Source organism: Hibiscus syriacus, unplaced genomic scaffold, assembly GCF_006381635.1.
Source record: "Hibiscus syriacus cultivar Baekdansim isolate YM2019G1 unplaced genomic scaffold, ASM638163v2 tig00112471_pilon, whole genome shotgun sequence".
Classification (NCBI taxonomy): domain Eukaryota; kingdom Viridiplantae; phylum Streptophyta; class Magnoliopsida; order Malvales; family Malvaceae; genus Hibiscus; species Hibiscus syriacus.
The window spans coordinates 681,896-704,525 of record NW_024063340.1 but is presented as its reverse complement, the minus strand read 5'-3'; the positions used below and the strand labels follow the sequence as shown (position 1 = coordinate 704,525).

At 32.8% G+C, this 22,630-nt stretch overlaps 2 protein-coding genes and 1 pseudogene across 2 annotated transcripts; 1 reads left to right on the top strand and 2 right to left on the bottom strand.

Annotated features, from left to right (window-relative positions):
• Positions 1-1,272: 1,272 nt before the first annotated feature.
• Positions 1,273-3,243, bottom strand: LOC120179918 (annotated as a pseudogene).
• Positions 3,244-6,570: 3,327 nt separating this feature from the next.
• On the bottom strand, positions 6,571-9,034 carry LOC120179958 (F-box/kelch-repeat protein OR23-like). Its single transcript, XM_039185406.1, has 2 exons — positions 8,009-9,034; positions 6,571-6,940 (listed from the first exon to the last, which is right to left on the bottom strand). Exons 1-2 carry the CDS (start codon positions 8,956-8,958, stop codon positions 6,649-6,651), a joined length of 1,242 nt encoding a protein of 413 aa, XP_039041337.1. The 5' UTR covers positions 8,959-9,034; the 3' UTR covers positions 6,571-6,648.
• A 2,168-nt stretch (positions 9,035-11,202) lies between these two features.
• On the top strand, positions 11,203-11,789 carry LOC120179971 (transcriptional regulator TAC1-like; the record flags this gene model as incomplete). The annotated part of the gene is made up of 1 exon (XM_039185411.1): positions 11,203-11,789. A coding segment is annotated over one exon (516 nt), but the record flags the coding sequence as incomplete, so codon positions are not given.
• Between the last annotated feature and the right edge of the window lie 10,841 nt (positions 11,790-22,630).

Below are 22,630 nucleotides of genomic sequence, written 5' to 3'. Positions count from 1 at the left end.
CGTCGGCTTCAATTTAAATTTTTCTTATAAAATATAAAATTTTATTATAAAGAATTAAGTTTTAAGGATTATTTTATCTTTGTAGTATATTTAAATAAGTAAATTTATATTTATTTTATAATTACATTAATTTTATTTTTGAATTCATTTAATTATATTGATTTTATCCTTTAATCGACATTGATTATTATAATATTGATATCATAATTAAAGACAATGATGTGGAGCTCCATCGAGGTAATATGATAGTTTATGATGTTAATATAATAGTCTATGTGTGAATGATGATGCAAAAGATCTTTATTATTTTTTGATCAACTTCAAGACATAACTATTTTTTGACTGACTTTGAGGATATAATTACTTTTAATTGAAGGTTTGAGATCTTATTTGATATTTAAATAAAAGGTAATAAGAATTTAATAAGTTATTGAAAATTTAAAATATTAAAATATAAAAATATAAAAACATTACAAGAAATCAAAAATTAAAAAATATTAAACGTTATAGAATAATAAATTATAAATACTAAAAAAAACATACTGCTGGGTATCTTGACCCCGAAGATTAGTTTTCCCAGGCCCAAATCCATTTGTACTACGTAAAAGATCAGTATGCAAAACGTTAAAAATATAACATCAACGCCGTTGCCGGGGATCGAACCTGGGTCACCCGCGTGACAGGCGGGAATACTCAAAACTATACTACAACGACCTTTTTGATAGCTATTGTTATGTTTGCATATTATGATATTTGTTAAGTTTTGGGGATAAGCTCACATCTTATCTCATCTATCCGTCGAATGGAAAACCATAAGTTTTCCCCCCTTAAAGTACCATAAATATTGATTTAATTATGTTGTACTATGACACTAAAGCTTAGGGTCTTCCTCGAGAATAATGTCAAAATCAGCTAAGCTATGATATTCTACTTATGTTGTGGATCCAAAAATATATTTTTTTGTTTCTTAAAGTTCCATGAGATAATAATTGACCCAATAAAACTATTTAGAATTCGGGCATTCATCGATCAGGAGAGTGTATATCGTACAACTTTACTTACATTGAAAGAGATCTGAATTATAACAAGATTGGTTAAAATAGTAAGTAACTTTATATCGCTTAAAGTAAATCTCGAATTCTAATCATTGTGTATGTAGAAAATTTCCACCGAAAATTCACCCACTAAAGCAAAAAAGAAAAAAGAAAAGGAAAAGATAAAATTAGCAATAGAAAGATGGAAAGACTGAGGCGGCTGACCCAAATAAAAAATGGAAATAAAACATCATTTTATCATTTGTCGGATCTAAGAACAATTTAGGTATCACTTGAAATATGATCTTCTAGGAACCTGGCTCTGTATTTGCCAAACAAATCAAACCCACAGTGATTTCATACAAAAAAAATTGCTCTGCAACTTCGTATTGTAATGTAACACGGTTCACCCTGCCATTGCTTCCGTTTAAGACCGTTTTCGACAGAAGCGTGACCTCCTGCAAGTTGAGATGATCACCCAGTAGCTCGTTTCAGAACTTAACGTCCTCATTGAGGTCGGGTGTTTCTATCAGTTCCACCACTTTCTTCAACGTTGCTACGTTCCTACCGGCACCGCAACCCATGGCGGTAGCTCCACCCACGGCATTTGCGAATGCTAACGTAGTAACCAACGGAATGTCGTGTATAAAGCCGAATGCAATAGCAGCAACAAAACTATCTCCGCACCCATCGGTGTCCATGATTTTCACCTAATCAAGCATATGAAAGAATCCAAGACCAACAGCTTTAAAAATAAATTTTCAAGCTACCAAAAGCAGCATCCAATCTTAAAGCAAATCGAAACTTAACCGAGGAATTTCCATGAATAGCATTCATATTCTAGCTACAACCTTCTATGTTTTTTGGATATAAACGAAGCTATAACTCACCTTAAATGCAGGCGCACAAATAATACCTGACTTGGTTATCAGAATCGAACCCTTAGAGCCCATCTTCACAACCACCCATTTATCACGGTTTCCTTTCTTCAGCAACTCCTGCCCTGCTAGAATCGGGTCAGCTATGACGGTTAAGGATTCAACCTGGAAGTTCACGAATGCAAGTAATAAGGTAAACAGCCAAAAACTCTATCATCAGACAGGAAGACATTAAGTTTCACATCAAATACTATAAAAGCCCAAATACTTCCTACTGGAATCAAAACCTCCATAGTTGCAGGCATACCTAATATTTATCAAGGAATGAAGAACACGAACACTCATGTTTATAATCTGTCATAACGAATGAAGTATAGACTTCAGTATTTTCATCTTAGACAGATGATAAATATTTCTTAGATCAATGGTTCAGCTAAAGAACTAACCGATAAAGGAACAATCATTCACAGCGATTAGACGAATCTTGTGATGATTCAGGTACAAATTAAAACAGGTCTAATAGGAGAATGTACCATCAGGATCAATAACCAACACTTTAAGAAAGATCCAGCGAAGCAACTTCCGAAAGTCAAAATGATTACAATGTGATATGAAAGCATTGAAAACAGATATAGAAGCACAACACAAGCAGATAAAAAAGAAATTGAATAAAAACATGTCCATTGATTCTGTGAAAAGAACCTCATCAGCTGTTAGAAGGAGGACATCACTCATCCTCAAGAAATGCCTATGTGCTTTTCGCTCTTCCACGGTTCCACTTAAAAGACTTTTCCCACGTGGCCCCGAATCAAAGAAGACCGATGTACCGACTTCAACAGCATACTCCACGGCTGAGTCTATAACATCAGGGGACAAGTCATCAAAGCCATAACTATTACAAAACAGGATTCTCGCGAGTTTAATCGCCCCCTTTACTTCTTCAGACAGTGTATTCATTCAGCTAAAAGCAGGTTCCTTACTAAAATCCGCCCGACTATTGAAACAAAAACAACGCATAAAACTTTAGCAACCATTTTCTCATCATTGAAAAACAGAAAAAAGAAAAGGGTTTCTTGTTCTTTACCTGCAAAAGCCATGTTTTTGCGAAGGATCAACGAGCACCCAGCATAAGAAGGTTTCTTGTTCTTTGTGTGTGGACTGCAGTGGTGAAAGGTAACACATGAACGACTGGTGAAAAACCTTGGAAATGCAGCAGACTTTGTTGGCCAAGTAGAACACTGGGACATTTATTTGGCTCAATTGTGTGGTATATTTGGCTGCATTGAAACTCGGTGATATCCGATTCATCTGAACAGGACAGCAGATCGATATTGGAGCGAAGGAAAGCTCTTTGGATTTCTACGTGCAAGGCTTTGGCTGTTGAAAATGACCAAAGACATTCATTGCCCAATCTGAATTTAAAGAGTATGTGCTGGAAACGACCACCTTAGGGATGGATAAAAGTCAATTCAGATGGAGCTCGACATAATCTGTTAGGTGCCGCATCTTGTGGAGTACTCATTCGAAACTCAGAAGGTAGATGGTTGATGAGTTTTTCTAAATTTATAGGAATTTTTTCCGTCTTGGAGTGCTGAGATTTGGGGTATTTACCAGGGATTGTTATGTACGAAAGAGCTGGGATTTGAGCAGGTTCTTGTGGAAGTTGACAGTAAGGAAGCAATCAATGAAGTTACAGGACCAATGGCGACTACTAACCGAATTACTATGGTGCACCACATTAAGGATTTGCTGCATGGAGAGTGGATTGTGCGCTTCATTCATTCCCCTCGCAATGGAAATAAAGCGGCTGATTGGATGGCGAAATCGGCAGACCGGAATTCGCAGGATTGCTGCAAGTTTTGGAATCCACCGCTGGGAGTGCAAGATCAACTCCACGAGGACTTATCAATTGCCTGAGTAGTTTGAACAGTTTTAGAAATTTTTATCTTTCTTTATAAAAAAAAGTTAAGGAATTGATGAGATTAACAAAGAGTTATAGTTATGGATCGAATCGAATAATATATATATATATATATATATAAAGGAGGAATCAAAGATACATTTGTATTTCACATTAGTCGAGGAACATGTTCAAATTTGGTGAAAAAAAATTAAAACGAAAGAGTAATTGAATAAATAAGAAAATCAAGATTATATCACAAAATAATTAAATTATGTAATTAAAGATCAAAATAATATTATTTTGATTTTTGATTTTTCAATTGTTTAAACTTTAAAAATGTCTGACCTTGCACGCATCCTTTTTCTTCGTCTTTACTTGGCCAAACGCACTATCCATTTCACACATTATATAATACATAGGGGATTGACAAAGATGATCAAACCCTAACCATTTTCTTTTAAAACCAAACATAAATTCCCCCACTTTTTTATGACTGTCAGTGGTTAAATTAAACCTAAAAGTGCCGTGTTGTTCCACCTCGTTTCAACCTTCAAACCACGGCTTAATCAGTCAAATTCCGCCATTTTAGTAAACCCTAGACCCCACATTTCAGGCTGCAGTCGAACCACACCCATCGGATAACCACTGAACGCCGCTGCCTCTCTCTATATATACACACAAACACCAATCTCAAAAAGAAAAGCTTCATAGCAATAAGATTCAAGGAAGATGGCATTCAAAAACCTGTTTAGAACTTCATTGGTTATATGCTTATTAGTGGCTTCGTTTGAACTTGGAGCTATGATGAGGCCATTGCATGGGGAGCAATGGCTGGAAAAAGATAATGAGCTTTCGTTTCAATCGCTGCAGAAAGGACCGGTGACGGGTTCCGGTCATAATCCGTGCACGGAAATCCCTGGAAGAGAAACCGGCGTCTGCAAGTTGGGTGGCATGAACGTTGCCGGCTATGTTACGCACACGCCTCCGGCTTTTCCCGTGGTTGTTACAGAGTTTGGGGTGGCTTCCATTGCCAAGGGGACTGCATGATTAATTGATAGCTGGCCGGAATTCAAAATACATAGTTTTCAATTTTCTTCTTCTGCTTGTTTAATAACTTATTTTTCGTTGTTAGTTCTTGGTTAGGACATACGATCCAAGTAACGTTTGTTTGTAAATTGAACCGCTGTTGGTTGAGAACATAAATAGTTCATTACTTAATTTATTCAAAATACTTGTAATTTTCTGTCAATATATATTGTTGATGGTATAAATGGATTACGATCATTATAGGTAGTATACCCTTATAGTTTACTTAAAAAATCACAATTAGTGATTAGACATAGACGATGGTTGATAGTATCAAAGTCTTTTATCTCCATAAAGAGAGACGAGCAAAAAAAGGATTTTATTTCTTTCAATTTTGATCGAGAAATTTTATAGAGGCATTTAGTGTTTGTGTCAAATATACGGTCATAATGACTGTTCATATGTTAACAAGTTCAATAGATATAGTCGGTTAAATTTAACTCTAGCAGGACATGTGAAACTGTCGGAAGAGTGTCATGAGTTTGAGATCTTACCTCCAGAATTTTTTTACGGCTTCTACTGCAAAGAAGTTCTGCGAAAATATTTTATGTGGAGGAAATTTATCCGGAGACTGATCTTATATAGAGAATCGAAAGAGGTACAACAATCCCTAATTAAAAATTTTGACACTATCCGCCCGAGCATATGAATTAGAAACTCAACAATCTGAAATTACACTATAAACTTTATAAAATTATACATTTTTTGAAAAATTAAATCTAAAATATGAATATTAAACTTAAATAATCTGAATTTAAAATAATTAAGCCTTCAAATAATCTGAATACAAACTAATTGGTTCTTCAAATAATTACTCAAAATTAATACGAATTAAAATAATCAAATCAAATCAATTTAAAGTTATCTCGATCCATCCAACTAGATATAAACATATTTAGATGTCTCACATTGTTGGACAAAAAGAGGTTAAACCTAAAAGTTTAATTTATTTATTTTTATTGAACTTAGTTGAAGAATTTGACTTCTGACCACGATAAAAAGAGGAATTGGAAAAGTCATGATAAAGAAGAGTCCTAAAAATGCAAATTTGCGTGCATGGACCGGCTACCAATTTTTTAATTACCGTATAAGTATGATCACAATATTAAATAAGATTGAAATTAAAAACGTTCTCTTAATAAAAATTCAAATATAAATTTTAAAATTGTCAAAATCTCAATCATATTATTAAAGGAAAACGTCATGTTGTACACTTTTTTCTTGGAGCAAAAGGCAATTCAGATTAGATCAAAGCATTGACTTCTAGTTTGGATAACCCTTTAACCGGCAAGAATATTACAACTTGGAGCAGAATACAAGCATTTCTAAGAGGGCACTATGACAAAAGTTATAAAATATATCTAACTAAAGAAATGTATGTATGTATGTATGTATGTATGTATGTATGTATGTATGTATGTATGTATGTATGTATGTATGTATGTATGTATGTATGTATGTATGTATGTATGTATGTATGTATGTATGTATGTATGTATGCATGCAAAAGATGCAAGAGAGGGATAGTTGGTAGTTAAATTGCAGAAGCTATTGTTTCCTTTATCCACCAGGCATTGACATCTTGATAACCATATATATATATATATATATATATATATATATATATATCATACATACAAGCTAGACATCACAAATATAGAACCAGAAATATCAACAGAAAATAATATAGGGATCGTCGGATTATTTACGTGTGATTAGCGGCACTAAGCAGGAGGTGTTCTTACATTTACAGTCGAAACGAGCACATAACTGTGGTACTTAAATCCAAAGGTTGTCGGAATGGCAGCTTGGTGACAAGGAATCTCCAGGTCTTCTTCCTAGGATGATATATCTGCATGAACAATGCCCCCGTCCTCTTCTGCTGTCGTGACCGCCGAGTTTCAGTTGAATCAATTCCATTTACAATTGTCATTACATGCAACTCCCCATTCAGAACAATAAAACCGAATGAAGTCTTACGAGCAGTTCGCCTTGGTACACTGCACTCTTTCTGCCAAAGGTTTGAATTCATATTGTATCTGCAGATAGATAAAGCAAAGATGAGTGTGCCATCATACCTAAGACCTAGAATAAGAATTCGGAATAAACAGAAAGGCAAATAACTTCAAATTCTGGCTTTTCTTCAAACAAAATCCTAAACTGAAACTGGTAAAAATTGCAGAAAATGTAAATTGCATTTTTGTTGACAGAAGAGAGAATCATGCAGTTTAGTACAAGCATCCGAGTAAAAGGAACCAATAACAAAGAGTCCAATTAAGTAATCAGCCCAAATGCGTCAATAGTCCAGGAAATGCTGAAACGTAAGCTTATTCTCTTGCAGAACCGAGATTTAGCAAGCCATTATTGAGAAACACATGGATTAAATCTGTGAACAATGCAGGGTGCAGGAATTCTAGGTATCAAATGAAGAACCTGACAAGTTGGCAATAATTCTTTTTTTTTTTTTTTTTTACTTTTTTGCATGATACTATAACTAAATAATGGCAGTACCATCAAGTCATTAGAAGACTAGAAGAATTTCAAAACCCAGAAGCATACAGCTTACATTTTCTTCTCACAACACACACACTACAGTTATGCATCTTTTCTATCAAAATATTGTAAATTCTTGCCGAGTTAAAATCGAATATGACACTCCAAAATGTGTTACTAACCATTATCTGCCTCACTCTACAGATAGAAAAATACCAAATCTTTGAACTGGTTCAGATTTTAACTATCAATTAATACATATGAATTTACAACCTCAAGTGATTCAGTACATGAATCAAATTCAAAATTCAAGCGCAACTAACTTATCAAACAAGTACAATTTCTTGCAATTGATATTGCTGATACCTAAGGTAACATAATGTGCAATCTGTTTCAATATTTGAATTCAGTTGATAAAGATGCTTTTATGAATGGTACATTTAAAACGCATTAAACTTTGTTACTAGCAAAACTATCAACTCATTGAAGCAGATGGCAACCTTCTAACACTATCTCTAACATCCTTAGAGAAAAGCAAATTTCTCCAAAAAGACAATAAATTCAATGATGCCAACATAAATGTAGTTATTTAGCAAAAAGAGAAGCATAATTACATGAGGATATCATAATCATCGAGCATGAAAATAGTAGGAGGATTACCCCCTTCCTCATCCTCCACCACTACGATTTTCCCGAACCGAGGCGTCTCCCCTGCTCCCCACATATCCCCAAGTTCTCTCCACTTGCCACCCCCATTTTCCTTCAACTCCATCACCAAAGCATCCTTATAGTACTCGTCGACCGGGAACACACCCGAGACGGTTCTCGAATCTCCATACCCACCCATCACCCAAAACTCCCTCTCTACCCCATCTCTAACCGTAAACCCCACGCAACCAGCTCGAAACTGAGGCAACCCGTCCAACGCTTCCCATTGATCTTTCTCCACGTCGTACCTCTCCACAGAGCATATCCTACTCCCAGCAGCCCTAAACATGGTGTGCCTGGAACCACCCCCGGCGACGATGATTTGATCGGAGCTGGGGACCGCGGCACAAGCGAAGCTCCCGCGCGGGGAAATCATAGGTGTGAGGCGATCCCAGGAGGAAGTAACGAAGTTATAGCGGAAAGCCGAGGAAGAAGGGGAAGGACGGTCTAAGGGGAAAGTGCGGGTGTCGAAGAGGGAGCCGCCAAGAACGTAGATGGATGGGCCGAGAGAGATGGAAGAGAAATTGCAGAGGCCGTATACGTGAGGGTTGCAAGGCATGGGGGGTAAGGGACACCAGGCGAGGTGTTCGGGGTCGAATAGGAAAGGGGAAGAAATGTGGGGGTCTTCCGGGAATATGCAGAGGAGGTGGGAGCGGCGGTTGCGAAGGCGCAGCGAGAGGAGCGCCTTAGAGGAGAGGAAGATATACCAGGGCTTGCAGGTGGGCTTGAGGCGGCAGTGGTGGGAGTACGGGAGGAAGGAAAGGATAAGGGCGGCGACATCGTTTGGGAGGCCGGGGATTAGGGTTTGGGCATCGTCGATTTCGTGAAGATTCGTCGATGACGATAGAATTGACATTTCCTTCTCTCTCCCTCTCTCTCCTCTTCGATAGTTAGAGTTTCGCTTTGCTGAAACTGAAAATCCAATTCGATCCCTGAAATCAAAAGATTGCAAGTGATTTTCCAGAAATGCGGGAAAGTAAAAATCCTAAAACAGTTTATTGACACGTGTTGAAAGTTAGAACACGACACAAATTAAATGAATTAATGTTAAATGTTTTTTTTTTTACATAATATTACATGTTCAAGTTGTAAGTAATGAGTTTGGTTATACCATTACCATACAAACGAAAAGGTCGTGAATTCTAAAAACATAGTTCTTCTTATGAAATTTAATTTATTATTCTAATTGAAAATATTTTCAAATGTCTGTAATTATTTAAATTTAAATTAAATTTACAATATTTTTTAAAAAATATTATCAATAAAAAATATTATATATTCAGGTTAATTATGAAGAGAAATATATTTAAAAATCAAATATAAATATAAAATTATGCCTTAATTTTTTTTATTGGACTTGTGTTAGTTTTAATTATCTAATGTTTGTGGATGTGGGTTGGGGTAAGGTTACATTTTGGGTTTCGATGTTGATTTGAATAGTGCAAACGACATTTATTTGGATCTGGGCTTTAAATAGTGAAATTGTACTTTTGATGATATTTTTGGATTTAGGATTGATGATATATATTTTTAAAATATATTATAATTACAATTTAATAAAATATATTTTTAGATAATTTTATGGGTTTGGTTTTTTATGAGACCAAACCTTACATAATAATTTATAGATAAAGTCTTAAAGTTTTGATAGCATCTTAATTTTTCACTAAGATTTTTAATTTCGTTATAACTAACTTAACCGCTACTATTATTTTTAATCTCACTGTTAATCCAAAATAAGCATTGGTCATAAAAAAAATACAATTTAGTGGAAACTTGACAGCGTTAGCTGCCGTTAGTGTGTTTCCCTTGTCTGTGCCGAACAAAAGCACCTGCCCAGTTAAACACAACTAACCTACTCTTCAATATAAAAATGTCGGCCTGCAAATATCCACAGCATATTATAAAATGCATACGTACGCCACACATTTTGACATAATACATGATCAACAACAGCTAGATCAGTTCAGTTGTTATCACAAGTTAATAAATTTTCATTTAAGCATAATTACAAGTGTTTCCATTTATCTTACAACGAGTTTTTATATTTTCTTTAAAGCAGTTATGATAAGTAATACAGAATACAAAATCAAGTATCTAAAACAAATTTACAGACAAAGTATTAATTAAGACTGTTGAAACCATCTCGTGGTAGTTTGAATGTGTTCAATCTGTGAAGAATTCATCACGTAATTGAAATAATATTATTTATTAACGAGTTAAACCTAATAGAGGATGATGGTAAATGATCATGAAGCTGATTGTGACACAAAGATGATGCGTTTTTCCATTGATTGTGGTGGGAAAAAATGGTTTACTTTGGGACAAGTGCAAAGTACAAACACAGACTATTTCCCCTCATTATTTATATATTCTGCAATCTGCGGGAAGGTTCATTTACAGTTTCCCACAAGATAAATACTTTCTCATTGCATTGAAAGTATGTGTATATAAATAAATATATATATACATAGGATACATTCTCAATGAAAAGTGTATTTTAAACTTTGAAAGTTGAAGGCAATTTATTTATTTTTCCATAAAAATCTCTTTGTTTTCTATCTTCAGTTTCAATCATTTAACTATCTAAATATATAAATATATAATTATGATTCGAGTTAATTTAATTTGTTGAATATTCATGAATATCCTAACCAATAGAATTTGAGTCTCACCAGCAAATTTGCTGAACAATATATATATATATATATATATATATGTAAGTATCACTCTCACTCTATATGAGAACAGTAATATACCAAAACCCTAATGTTTTATGAGAAAAGAAAGGTGAAAATATATGAAAAAGGGGAAGACAGGTGACAAAAGGGAGACTGCTTTTGAGGAAAAAAGTTAGATGAAAGGGACAAGAGATAGCTTAAAAATGGCAGACATATACGAGATAAAAATATCAATTACTGCCAGCTAAAGATGTATCCACTACCTCAGCCGGCTAGCTAACAACAAAAGCTTAAGACTTTTGTCTCTGGGAAAAAAAAAACTCTTACAGACAACTCACTTACCTAATGCCTGTGTCTTTTATTTGTCCCTTCTCTATTATTATACCCACCTTCATCTCCAATTTGAGAGTCCTAGTTAACAATTCCCATGGAATCCCCATCATCTCCGAGATTCAAAGAGCTTGAGCGAAGAGACCGATAAATCCGAGCAAAGCATCGACTATACACGCGCCGGTAGTCGCTCCTACGAGTGCGTATTTTGCCGTAGAGGGTTCACCACAGCACAAGCCTTAGGAGGGCATATGAACATCCATAGGAAAGATAGAGCCAAGAGCAGGCCTAGTTCAGTTCCCATAATACTTTCAGGAAATGATGACAATCACCCAACACTTAAGTCCTATACTTATCTGCCACATTATTCCATAGCTCCTGAGGTACATGTAACTTACCAAGCTTTTATCCCAGTTTCAGGTTGGGGTTTTAGACCCCCTCCACACACGGCTGAATTCTTTGTAGACAATTCACAACATCCAAATCGGAGTTTAAGCCTGCGAATCGGTCCGTCCAGTGTCGAAGATCATCGGAACAAGAAGGCTGATGGAAGTATTGGAGAAGATGAATTAGACTTGGAGCTTCGATTAGGTCATGATGCATAGTATATATATTATAAAGTACCAATAATGAATTTTCTCTATCTACAGTAGTTGTGGATGTATATTCATTATAAAGGACAGGGAATAAGAAGAAGAATTCCATGCAGAATGAAGAAGAAAAGGAAGGCCCTGCAAGATGGATTCTGTAAGATGTTCTTTTTTATGCGCTCTTCTGCTTTAGACTTAAAATTCTCTGTTACTTCATGTTTTTGTAAAGTTTTGAACTTGAAATATTGGAATTATTCTGTAATTTTCAGCTGTTTTCTTATATTTGTAAAGTTTTTTAATTTACAGGAAACCTAATATGTTTTGAACGAGGGAAAGAATAAAAAAAAACTTGTGTTAGTAGGGTTTGCGATTAGGTTAGACTATATAGTACACTCAAACCCTAATTAATACCTATTAAGCTTGTTTCTGTTTCACTGAATTAAAACCTAGGTTGGCTGGTCCCATCTGGGAACATTCAAACGAAAAACAAACAGTTCCCTAATGTTTCTAAAAATAGGATATCGTTCAATAGAAAAACGTTCGATTATTAATGATGGAGTTACAGGCCGTTAGATCGCCTGATTCTTTTAGTGTTGAGAGGGAAAATAAATGGAGATAGAGAAAAGAGAGTAAGTAGGAGCCAAAAAAACATTCTCTACTCGTAACGGGGTTTACTTATTAACCTTTAGTACCAGTGTGAGGCGTAGGATTATATCAGTAGGTTGGTAGAATATGTAGGTATGTGTTCAACACTTCAGCTATCAATTGATTTTGGGTTTGATAGGTCACATATGTCTGTCTTGGGTTATATATTAAAGGATTGTGGTTTTTTTTAAAGAGTATAGGGTTTTGAGTCCTCTATGTCTTATGTCTTATGTCCGAAAGAGTTGTAGGAAGACCTTGTTGTGAGAAACAGAAGTGAGTTGAAAGGGTACTAATAACACTAAAAAAACTTCGAAGGATAAATTTGAGGTTTAGTCCTATTGTTTCATGCAATCACTTTTAAAATATGTATAATAGATCTTCAAGTGATTAATCTCAATATTCACAGCTCTTTTTATGGAAGATCAGATGAGATGGCCCAAGTTATTCCTACTGGTTTTTCTGCAATGGGTTCCATTGTTCATCAAAGGAAATTATTTGATATAAACACTGATTTTTTACTTTTTTTTCCTTCATTGAATATTAAATGCTTAGGTTCTTAAGTTTTCTGGTTCAATATTTTCAATAACTTTCAAGACTATAATATTTCCATTTCTTCATAAGCATAATTAAGTAATTAATATCAAAATCATTCTTTCTCTTAGATGAAATTCGAAATTCCAACGACTTTGTATCAGATTAAATCACTAGACTGACAAAAAAAAACTAAAACAAATAAAATCATACACTTTTTAATTAAAAATAATATATAAAAATATGTGATTTTTTTCATTTGAAAATCAAATATATAAACCAAAAAACGATGTTTAAATGAATTTTTAAACTTGACTCATTAAGGTTCCAAATTATAAATGTCTATAAAAAATAAATATTTGTTGCACTCCGAAATTAAGAGCCAACTGAAACTCCTCTGATGATATTGTTCCTATTACAAATCAAGAAAGATGTACTCAAATACAAAATAATTTAAATGTTAAACTTATAAAGATCAGTACTACACATTTATTCTATTATATTTAATGAAGTTTATAAATATAAGCATGCAAATCAAATTGAATATCATAATATAAATGTCTTAACTTACTGACTAAATGATAACGTTTTATCAATTGCAAAAGTAAAGAAATTAGTACACCCGAAATCACATCATAATTACATAGTTCTTAATTAACTTTCACAAACGTATTGTAATGGTAGTATCATATTGACACAGCTCAATCTACTAATTCATGGAGTATGTTATACTAACAAATTTGATCATATGGCGAGCCATATTAAGTATTCGGATAATCTTATGTCACTGTTTTCCGTGTATTTCTTTTTAGATCCGCTTTCTCCTACTGCTGGGTAGAATACAATGTATTCTTTTTCTCCCGTTTAGGTTTAGGGAGGTTTTAATTTAATGAGACATTCTACTTGAGCCTTGGTTGTTTAATCTTATCAATAAAAAATTTATTTGCCGAGAAAAAAATACTTCATATTTTATTTATTAACTCGTTTGTAAAAACATATGGTAATTTGAAGAGAAAATATTAAGTTATTCAAATTTGAATTTAAAAACAATCAAGTAAATTAAATGAACTAAGTGATGTTTTACTTTTAACTTTCATGAGTTGTAACTTTCCATCTTCTTACTTATGTTAACTAGATTGAATCATTGAATAATGTTAGAGTACATGAAGCACGGGACAACAAAGAAACTTCGTTTCAAGTATCCGATACTTCCTTGGTATTGGGGTGGCTGGGATACATATATGAGATTCAAATAGTAGAACGAAAACGTAATAGCAACCGTTATTTCGCGGTAGCGCCGTCGTCCGAAATGGATATTGCCCGAAATAGCGGTGTGAACATGGAATCACACCAATAGCGGTCGATAGCGACCACAACTTAACGGGTAACAGTTTATCGTGACGATAACGACCTGCTATGCTTGTTATATTCCGTGACACGAAATTAGTCGAACAAGACAAAAAATAGGGTGATTCGAAATTAAAAAAAAGGAAAAAAGAAAGATAAGAGAACTCACCTTCATCACGAGTAGCCGGGAAGCTTGAGGATCACCGAAATCCAAATTACCAAAAGGTAATTTCTTAGATCTAGGACTTGTTTGGTTTTAGGAAAAATGGGCTTTAGATTTGAGTTTGGGGAAACGAGATGAGTCTTCTGAGACTCTTGGACCATCCCCGACCACCGTGGTCGACCGTCACTGATGTCCATGACTGATGGACTACGCGATTGAGGAGGGCTCTTTTAGAGCATGTGGATTTTCTTTGGCTTTGAGCAAAATAAAGAAATGAAATGTGGGTTTCAAAACCCCAGCGTTTGGGTTATAAATAATAATATGTGCGACGTCGTTTTTAAAGGTAGGGGTTTCATGAATTCGACGCATGGGTAAATTGCTTGATGAGACCCTTTCTATTTGTAAATTTTCCTTTTAGTCATCAAATGAAAATTTCATTTTTTTTGATTCAAGCTTATAATTTTGTTTCAATTTTCGTTTAGTCCCCTAATTGAGACTTTTATGTATTTTAATTTGGTCTCCAATTTTTATACGTGTTGCAATTTAGTCACTTTTTGATCTTCTGATTTGGATATTTTATTTTACACACGTTCATTTTAGTAGATTATAATATGTTGATTTTCGTAAATGAATCATAATGGATAATTTATTTTTATCAAATTTAATTTTTTAGAGTTTTTTCTATGTTGATAGTGTTATTTCTTTAAATAATAATGACTCTTTAAAATTATAACTATAATTATTATATTTTATTATAAGTTGTGTAAATTTTAAAAATATTCACGACCGCGACACTCGCAGTGATCGTGATGACATCCGTTATGTTAGCAACCGCGATAAACGTGACGCGTCAAAAAACGATCCCACGAACACTATTTAAATCCATGATACGTACCTGGGATTTGCCACGATGGCAGGGTACAATTGAACAAGCTTGAGGAAGTTCAAGGGCTTACCAGAGGATGTTTCGGGGACGACATGTGGCAATCACATGCGTCCCCAGGCGGTTGAATCGACCCATAAAGACGATGGATGAGAACCAAAGCTCGCGGATTTCATATTAACGCAGTCCCATGTTAACAACGAGGGTTGGGGTCACAACATGAAAGCTTTTTGACGATGACCGACGACCTACTTACCTTAGACCAATAAGAATGGTAGCGGCGCGACGAATTGTAGACGAGCGCTCGTGAAACAACAAAGGAAGAAGAAAAAAAATAAGGGAGTCGCGATTGAATGTTAAAATAAAGCAAGGGATTTGTGATATAATAAAAATGGTATAATTGTAGAGTTAGTCCTCAAATATTCTAGGGTTTACTAAACATGTTACACGCTTTACAATAATTACAACTTGGTCACAAATTTTATTTTCTAATTTTCTATGAAGTATTGACTTTATTTATGATTTTTATATCTATTTATAATTTAATTTTTTTATATGATGTGTACTTGTCGTCCCCGTACCCTATAATTTTAGGAATTTCCATTTCCCGTCCCCGTATTCGTATCAATGCAACATAAGTTAGGGTTACTTGGAAATAAGTATAGATTGGGGCAAGATCCACTAAAGTTGAAAAACCAAGTTATGAGACGTTGGAGTTGACACTCCGATCACTTTCTGATGCTTATTTGAAATTGAGAATGCTCAAATTTGATGTTTTTATGAGTTTAACCAGACCACTATACTTCTGCTCTCCCTACCTCTCTCAAAGTCGTCTTCAGTCGTTTCGAATAAAATATAATTGAATATTCATAAATATAGTTTATGTCTAATATCGATATCGAAATCGAGACGAGTTGATCAGATTAGAGAAGTGAATCTGCGTATAAACCCAAGTCTAAGGAGTTTTGGGCATTGACCTGGCTTGATGGTATTCTAGTAGGTCTATGTGTGTAGATTTGGTTTAGTTTGGGGCCGGACCACCCTAACAAATTTAGTGTCTACATTGACAAATAGTTATCCTTGTGTTTTGTGATGTTAAATATTTATTTCTAGTTCGAAACCACTCATTTTATGGACTTATATTATAGTGCTATAACACTATACATTGACATGGACAAGTAGCACATGCCCCACAATAATTTAGTTCTCTAAAGCTAAAGAAATCCTTGCAACTAATCCCCATAAATGATTAATTGTTACAGGTCAAAAATTACAAATTCAAAATAAAATATATATTAATATGATCCAAAGTGTTGTAAAACACAGATTGTGCCACTTGCAGTGTTTGCGGGGGGGGGGGGGAGGGTTTAACTCCTATCCTGTCGCCAAACAAAGTCTTTGACGACAAATTCTCGGACCAATTCTTTTCAGACACTGCTTTCTCCTCACAATCATGTCGCATCTCAAAACAGAAAACACCCACCACCCATTTCTTGTCATCTTACGATATTCAGGGAATGTCTCCTTTCACTTTGTCTGGTTCCAAGATCGAATTTCACATGTAAACAAAAATGCATGCATCGATTAAATGATATCGTCTTATCTGTTTGCATTACCACTGTTTGATCTGTGAAATTGCCCCAAAAGCATGATGTGATTCTTGAGTTGAACCCAAGTGTGATACGACAACACTATAAAGAAGACAGCTGCAAGTCATTTCCATTTTAATGCCAACTTTATATCATTGCATGCACTGTGCATGCATGATGTATGGGGTAAAAAAGTTGCAAATTTTTGCAGATACCAACGACACAATCTCTGAACTTTTTGACATTTATATGCATTTCTTATCAGAAATAGCAAAATATCTTGTTTGATTCTTTGTCTGCTTGCGGTTGTTACATCTTTTCTCAATCATTCATTCTTGAATTTCACTTGGTCTTCGTCCATGTTCCTTCTATGGTGGATTGAGCTTGAGGTCTACCCATGCTGCGGCCTATATCCAATTGCTCAGGGTTCGACTCTTCATGCGTTAATGCTCACGTTTTGCGGACTTTTATTGAAGTCGTTCTCAACTCTCGATAGAGTAGGATAGATAAAATCGTGACATAAAAATAAGATTAATTGTTGAAAGTTTAATTATTTATTTAACGAATGATATTTTACAACGAAAAATTTATCTTTTGCTTAACACTCGATCCAACTCAATTCTCTATAGAATTAATATACTCGAAAATAGGCGGCAATCCTTGCGTATTTATTGGGAAGGCATGCCTTTAGAAAAATCCACTTAAAAGGCCGCAATTAAAGGTATGGAAATTGTATGATGTGATTATGGATCTACAAACTTAAGGTATACAGAAAGTGATTGCTTCAAAGTAGAGATTTTGATAGGACTAAATTATTAAAATAATATATATATATATAATATTAAAAAAATTATTTCTCAGAATAACATTCATTTCTATCGTATAGTATGAAAGCGTGTCTATGTGACAACACCTATTTATGTTGCAAGAAAGAGCCTTTGCTTAAATGAAAGTTTCTGGATGACTTCAATGTTGAAAAAACAACTCAAATAACCTATCATAAGTAAAGACGCTTTTTTGAGGAAGAGTCTTTTAAAAAGGTATCGATAGAGTGTTGATTGGTGACTATTTGCAGCGTTAATGCTTGTTGTTGGGTGTATTGTAGTCTGAACTGATTATCCTCGTTGGTATTAGTGTTTTCGCTCTTGTTATCTGGATGAAGTACTATTTTTCTTCATATAGATTTAAGAAGATTTTTAACGAGACATTATTCCCCGTTAATTATTAATAAATTGAACTCTTGCTGAGGAAAAAAAAAGTATTGCCACATTGGTGCATCTTTGTCTTATGTAACATAAATAGAAGTCATTTTAGAAATTAAAGATTTCTTTTTGCTACTTTTATAAAAATATTATTTTAATAACTTAGCACTTTGAGGGAGTAAGTATCGATTTTTTCACTTTAAAAATGAAGTCCAAACATAAACATCCCATTATTAAAACAGTCACGAATCTCGAATATATATCATAAAAATGATGTTATCCGAGAGTAACAATGTGAGACTAAATTGGAACATAAGAAAAAGTAAAAGAAATAATCAAATTCTTTAGAAATAAAAGGAAATAAAATATTATTTATATTTGATTTTGTGATCGGAATCAATTGATGCTTATCACTATCACCGGAAAGACTAAAGGAAAAGGAATATTTTCTAAGAATGAGAGAAAATATTTTTCAAGAGTATAAAACTTCTTGAATTCTGAGTCGTGAAAAAATGAGTGATTTGCTCAATATTTATCGGGGAATTTCAAGAGAGTTTAACTCAAATTAAACTCTTTTAATATCTAAATTTAAACAGGCAATAATATCTTTTATATTTAAAATATTAAATCTGAGAATTTTACTTTAACTGAACATATTTTAATATCTAAATTTAAACAAATAATAATATATTTCAACCACTTAGTTAACCTTTTTTTCCAACAAATGAGACAACGAGACCGAAGGAAGTGAAAGCAAATCAGTGAATACTAAGGACAAAAAGAATGTGGGGGAAACTGTTACCTTTGGAAGGAAAAAAAATGATGGTGGACTTATTAGATAAATCCAGCTAAATCAAATGGGCCAATAAAAGCCTAATAAAATGTCGACCCTTGTTTCCAGCCCAAGCCATGGTCAGTAGATTTAAAGAACCCGACAACAGTTCTGTCAAATCTTATGTTTGGAACTAATTTTTTTTAGCAATGATATGTGCAACAGAAGAGATGGACCAAAAGTCTACAGTCTGCAAGAAGAAGATTGTTTGTTTTTTAACGTCTGCAGACTGTTAAAATAAACAGATTTTTTAAACTATACTCAAATAACCATTTTTGCTATTAATTTTTTAAAAATTATAAATGTCATTAAATTAATTGAATTATTACAAAATAGTCACTATAATGTTGTAATAAATTATAAAAGTTCGATAATATAATAATTATTTTATAGTATTTAGATAAATTTATTAATAATTTTATAATCTTTTAATAAATTTAATAAGTATTTTATAATTTTTTAAATTTTATTGACGAAAATGATCATTTGTATAAAACTTAACTATATCTAATATAATTTATCTGAAAAAAATATAAAATACTTATTAAATATCAAATAAAGTATATTAGATATCGTTGAGTTATATACAAATGATCATTTTCGTCAATAAAGTTTAAAAAATTATAAAATACTTATTAAATTTATTCAAAGATTATAAAAATTTTAAAAATTTTTATCTAAATACTATAAAATAATTATTATATTATCGAACTTTTATAATTTATTACAATATTATAGTGATTATTTTGTAATAGTTCATTAAATTTAATGACATTTTATAATTTTTAAAAAATTAATAGCAAAAATAGTTCTTTGAAGAGGTTAGAAGAGCTTTAAAGACATAAGTCCACGTCTGCGCCAAGAAGACGCGCAGACGTTAGAAGAGCTTCTGTCTTCTAAAAAACAAACGGTATGCGAAGCCCAATGTCTGCGCATAGTCTGTGCGGCGCAGACATAAGAGCTTTGAATACCTTAAACAGTGAAAACAAATATCACCTTAGTGAGGCAACCAAGTAAAATAAAATAAATAAAATATTTAACTTTTAAAACAAGTAATATCATATAAAGACGTTAATAAAATAAAACATGTATAAAATAGATGTCAACTCGTAATAAGAATTTATTATAAAAAACTGTAATTCAAACTGTAATGTGCCATTTTAGATTTGTACTTTTCTATTTTAGTTCATATCAACGCAAAAATATTTTTTTTCAAAATCCGATCATGTCAAATCCATACTTTTCTTATTCATAGCCAAAAATATTCACATGATATGAAATAAAATACCGAATAAAATAATTTGGATTATTCAAACCCAAAATCATATAAAAACATTTAGTAAATCAGTATAAAGATATTTCATAAAATAATTCAAATTGTTTCAATTGAAAAACTTCGAGGTTGGATCATCGCAAGCCGTCCTCATATCGAATATAAAATAATTATGTTGCACTCATCTGGTGCCTCACTAGCTTACTTTACGATCACCTTTATAACCCTCGTATCTAGTTCATTTTGATCTTGATTATAATCACGAACTACTCGATTATCGATTTCCAACATATAGACAATTTCGAACACATATTAATATTGATACTTAAACTAATATTATAATCTTATATTTAAACAAATTTCTAAAAAAATACAATCAATACATATTCGAAACTAATTTATCTTCCTTAATTTAAATCAACTTTATTTCTTTTTATACTCCCTTCCAAGTCCTTGACATAATACTTCTTAACCATAAATCACTTAACTTTTCATAATTTAACAACAAACCCAAAATTACATATTTCTTCTAAATTAATCCCCATAATTCGGAAATCCTCAATTTAGTCCCTATTAATCACTTTTATTCCTCGTCAATCACCATTTTCAACTCCAAACAATTTTTTTCCAAGCAATTTCTTTAATCCCATATTTTTACCATTTCATCATCAACTTCCCCTAGACTTCCAACTTAGTCCTCCATCTTTTACCATTCTACAAAATAGTCCAATTCACTATTTTAACACCAATTTCCAGCATAGTAATTCAATTTCCCAACAATTACCTAATAATCTTTCAACTTCACCAAGCTTGCAAAAAGGTCTCATAAACTTAGCATTACTCCAAATTGATCCAAAACTTAATTCTAATCGCATGAAATCATTCTTCGATCTAATCCAAACCCTAAAGAAATTTTTGCATAAATTTTCTTATATTTCTTCTTAAGGCCTAAAATTTTGGAATCTTTCCTTAATGGTCTCCAACTTTGATTTAAACTTGATTTAGTCGCCTACAACTCTTTTTCATTCATTTCTAATCATTCATATATAAAAAATAACCAAAAATTAACATTTCTCATACTACCCATACATGACCGTATACTTACATCTTGGTCCCATAGTTGTTTTTTTATTAACTTTTAACCTTGTAATTGATTTCATAACACTACTATAATCAAAATTCAATCTTATTTCATTGATTTATCACCTCTCTTCAACCACCATAAAAACTCATTTCACTCTTTATGCATGAAATCATGCAAAAGTGTACCAAAGAAAGAGAATTTAGTGGAGAACATTTTCCTTTTTCACACTTTAGTCCAAATTCTAATTAAAATGGGCCAAAAATGAAAAAGAAAATCACACTCACCTTGGCTATGGAGGTTACGGTCAGCTGTTGGAGAAGAAAAAGAATTTCAAGAGAATTCTATGAAATTCTCTCTTAATTAAACCATTAAAAACTAATTTAAAATGAATTTTTAATTCTTTTTGCACCAAAAGTCTAAACTACCATTAAGGAATCCTTATTTTTACCTCCATGCCACTCCTTTATTTCTATTTTAATAGTCCTAAATAACTATAAAATATCATCTATCAATATCACTTTTTGTCCTTCCAATTTTATAAAATTTCAATTTAGTCACTAAATTGCACTATTTCACTAAGAAAGGGTAAATTATTTTAATCTGACTGATCCACTTCGAATTATTCACATAAAAAATACTAAAACAAAATTTTTAACCTCATACTACCATTCTTAAATTTTTTGTAAATTTTTCATTTGATCTGGATATCAGATTATTTACCGAACTTTACCGATTAATAGGTTTTTCTACAAATTTCGGATAAAAATCTAACAGACACAAAAATCTTTTTTAAGGTAAATTATCCATTTATAGGACCAAATATATATATATATTCAAAATTATACTTTAAGTCTCTAAACTTTTCTAATTTTATATTTTAGCCATCAACTTTCAAAATTTTCATTTTAGTCACCTATTGAAATTGTTGGGTATGACAAAGTTAATCTTAGCTAAACCACATGCACTAATTTTACTGACTTGGGTTGACGATTACTTAGGTCAGTACTTAAATACATAAATAGAGCATTCGATAAAAGTATCTTTTTGAATAACCATCAATATTTAATATATTAATCGATTAATCCAAATCGAGTAATACATAAATCGAATATAAATGATGCTTTTATCCAATTATTCGATTCACAACATTAAAACTCAAACTTTAACCTTGATTAATGACGTAACATCTTATATTTTAGCCTACATGATTTCAGGGTTTATAAAGGGAAGTGTTTATAGAAAAGTAATTAAAGATAACATAAATTTATTACGTTAAAACTCGAGGTCCCTATAATACCAAGTCCATAAACAAGGTAAATATAATGATGAAAGGAAACAGGTGATGGCAATTGTTCCTCTGAAAATTTTAAATCATTAT